The 2,659-nt window shown below is 40.9% G+C and overlaps 1 protein-coding gene across 1 annotated transcript; it reads right to left on the bottom strand.

The window, feature by feature from the left end:
- Positions 1-386: 386 nt before the first annotated feature.
- On the bottom strand, positions 387-2,369 carry LOC111139576 (zinc finger protein 420-like). The gene is given in 1 exon segment (XM_022491896.1): positions 387-2,369. A coding segment is annotated over 1 exon segment (1,371 nt). The 5' UTR covers positions 1,758-2,369.
- Positions 2,370-2,659: the final 290 nt, after the last annotated feature.

Genomic DNA, 2,659 nt, shown 5'->3' on the forward strand with positions numbered 1-2,659 from the left:
TTTACGTGATATCTGTGACATTTATTGACATTAGATGTTCAATCAGAGAGTTTTCTAATTATTTGTATGATTCAATTTACCTTCTTTAGTGCTTTGTTTGCAAACGTGTATATTAAAATGAGGGTCTTTCCACAATCATCATGTTTCTAGGGTTTGAACCTAGTGTGCATATTGGGACACGGAGTATAGACTGAATTCCAGTGAAAGGTTTCACCACATTCATCACATTTTACGATGTTGCTCCCACATGATAACTACGATGTTGTGAGTTTCAGGAGAGAGAGAGGGTGGACTTCTTTAGATGTGTATAGTTATTCTCCAGTTACATTGGATGAAAGGTCTGTGACGTAAGGGTTTTACAGTCCTTACTCCTAGTCTTTACATTTTTAAACTTTCTTGCCAATATGACTTCTATGATGGTTAGTAAGGTGTGAGCGCTGGTAAAAGGCCTTGCCACATTCTTCGCATTTGTAAGGTTTCTCTCCAGTATGAATTCTGTGATGCTTAAGAAGGTTTGAGTGCAATGAAAAGGCCTTGCCACATTCCTTACATTTATAAGGTTTCTCTCCAGTATGAATTCTGTGATGCCAAGTAAGGTCAAAAGGCCAGCTAAAGGCCTTGCCACACTCTTGACATTGGTAAGGTCTCTCTCCAGTATGAATTCGGTGACGTTGAGTAAGTTGTGAAGGCCGGCTAAAGGCTTTTCCACATTCTTGACATTGGTAAGGCTTCTCTCCAGTATGAATTCGGTGATGTTGAGTAAGGGCTGAAGTTCAGCTAAAGGCCTTACCACATTCCTTACATTTGTAAGGTTTCTCTCCAGTATGAATTCTGTGATGCACAGTAAGCAATGAGCTCCGGTGAAAGGCCCTGCCACATTCTTGACATTTGTAAGGTTTCTCTCCAGTATGAAATCTGAGATGATTACTAAGGGTTGAGTGACCCTTAAAGGCCTTGTCACATTCTTGACATTTGTAAGGTCTCTCTCCAGTATGAACTCTGTGCTGTCGAGTAAGTCGTGAGCGCTTGTTAAAGGCCTTGCCACATTCCTTACATTTGTAAGGTTTCTCTCCAGTATGAATTCGGTGATGTGCACTAAGCAATGAACTCTGGTAAAAGGCCTTGTCACATTCTTGACATTTGTAAGGCTTCTCTGCAGTATGAATTCTGTGATGTAGATCAAGGTATGAGTGCTCTTTAAAGGCCTTGCCACATTCTTGACATTTGTAAGGTTTCTCTCCAGTATGAATTCTGTGATGTCGAGTAAGGTGTGCCTGCTGGTTAAAGGACCTACCACATTCCTTACATTTGTAAGGTTTCTCTCCAGTATGAATTCTGTGATGTTGATCAAGGCGTGAGCGCTCCTTAAAGGCCTTGCCACATTCTTGACATTTGTAAGGCTTCTCTCCAGTATGAATTCTGTGATGTCGAGTAAGGTGTTCCAGCTGGTTAAAGGACCTACCACATTTCTTACATTTGTAAGGTTTCTCTCCAGTATGAATTCTGTGATGTTGAATAAGTGTTGAGTGAATTTTAAAAACTTTGCCACATTCTTTACATTTGTAGAGTTTCTTTCCAGTCTGGATTTGCCTATGTTTCCTTAGGGATGAGCAGTACTTAAAGGTTTTACCACATTCTTCACATTTGTATGATTTCACTTCAGTATTCATTTGCTGATGCTGAGATCGGGTTGAGTGCCAGTCAAAGACTTTACCACGTCCCTTAAGAATGGGTGTTTTCTCTCCACTAGGGATCATCTTGTTTCTACTTAGTCTTGATGACTGACTAAATGTGGGAACACGTTTAGCATATCTGAATGGGTTTTTGGCCTCATGAATTCTCTGATCATCATCAATATTGGAGGACTGCTGAGGACCATTCTCACACTGACTGGATTCATCAGGATTTTCTCCCAAATGGATACTCTCATGTGTAATAAGGTTAGACCTCTGATGAAAGACTTCCCCACATTTATAACATTCATACTGGTTCTCTGAAAACTGAGTCCTCACACGTCTCTGAACACTGCAGCCCTGGTTAAGTGTTTTCTCAGATTCAGGGTACTGAGCAATGCTGTCTCCATTGGAAGGGCTCTGGTCATTCCAGAGGGTCGACTCCTCAGTGGAGCCGCTCTCGTATGGATTCCGCTTAGCACTTTGTTCTTCATTATTCAATCTCTGATTTTCAGAAGTATCTGATGGAAAGGTCAATCCAATCCCGTTTTGAAAATGATTCCAATCATTGTTTCCAGCACGGACTAGATAACTTTCCAGATTGTCCAAACTGTCTTTCTGCAAAGAGCTATGTTTGAATACTTGAATGGAGCTTTTGCTGACAGAAACACACTGCTTTGTGGAAGCAGCTGACTTAAAAAGCGATGTTTTATATCCTTCACTATTCGGGTCATTTTGAGTCTTATTAGATGCCGTTGCCTCAGATGGGCTACATCCTTCATGGTATCCTTGATGCCCTTCCCTCTCCCTATCACCGTCCCGGTCTGTCATTAAGTATACATTTTCAAGGGCACTATTTTTGTATCTACCCATCGTCACTTTTTGGAAAGAAGCTTCTATGCTTGGCTTTTGCAGGAAGTTCTGGATGTCATGTGAAGATATGGCTGAAAGATATCAAATAAGAGAAAAGCAAACTCATTGCACTT

Source organism: Enhydra lutris, unplaced genomic scaffold (genome assembly GCF_002288905.1).
Source record: "Enhydra lutris kenyoni isolate GAN:26980312 unplaced genomic scaffold, ASM228890v2 scaffoldscaffold111, whole genome shotgun sequence".
NCBI lineage: Eukaryota > Metazoa > Chordata > Mammalia > Carnivora > Mustelidae > Enhydra > Enhydra lutris.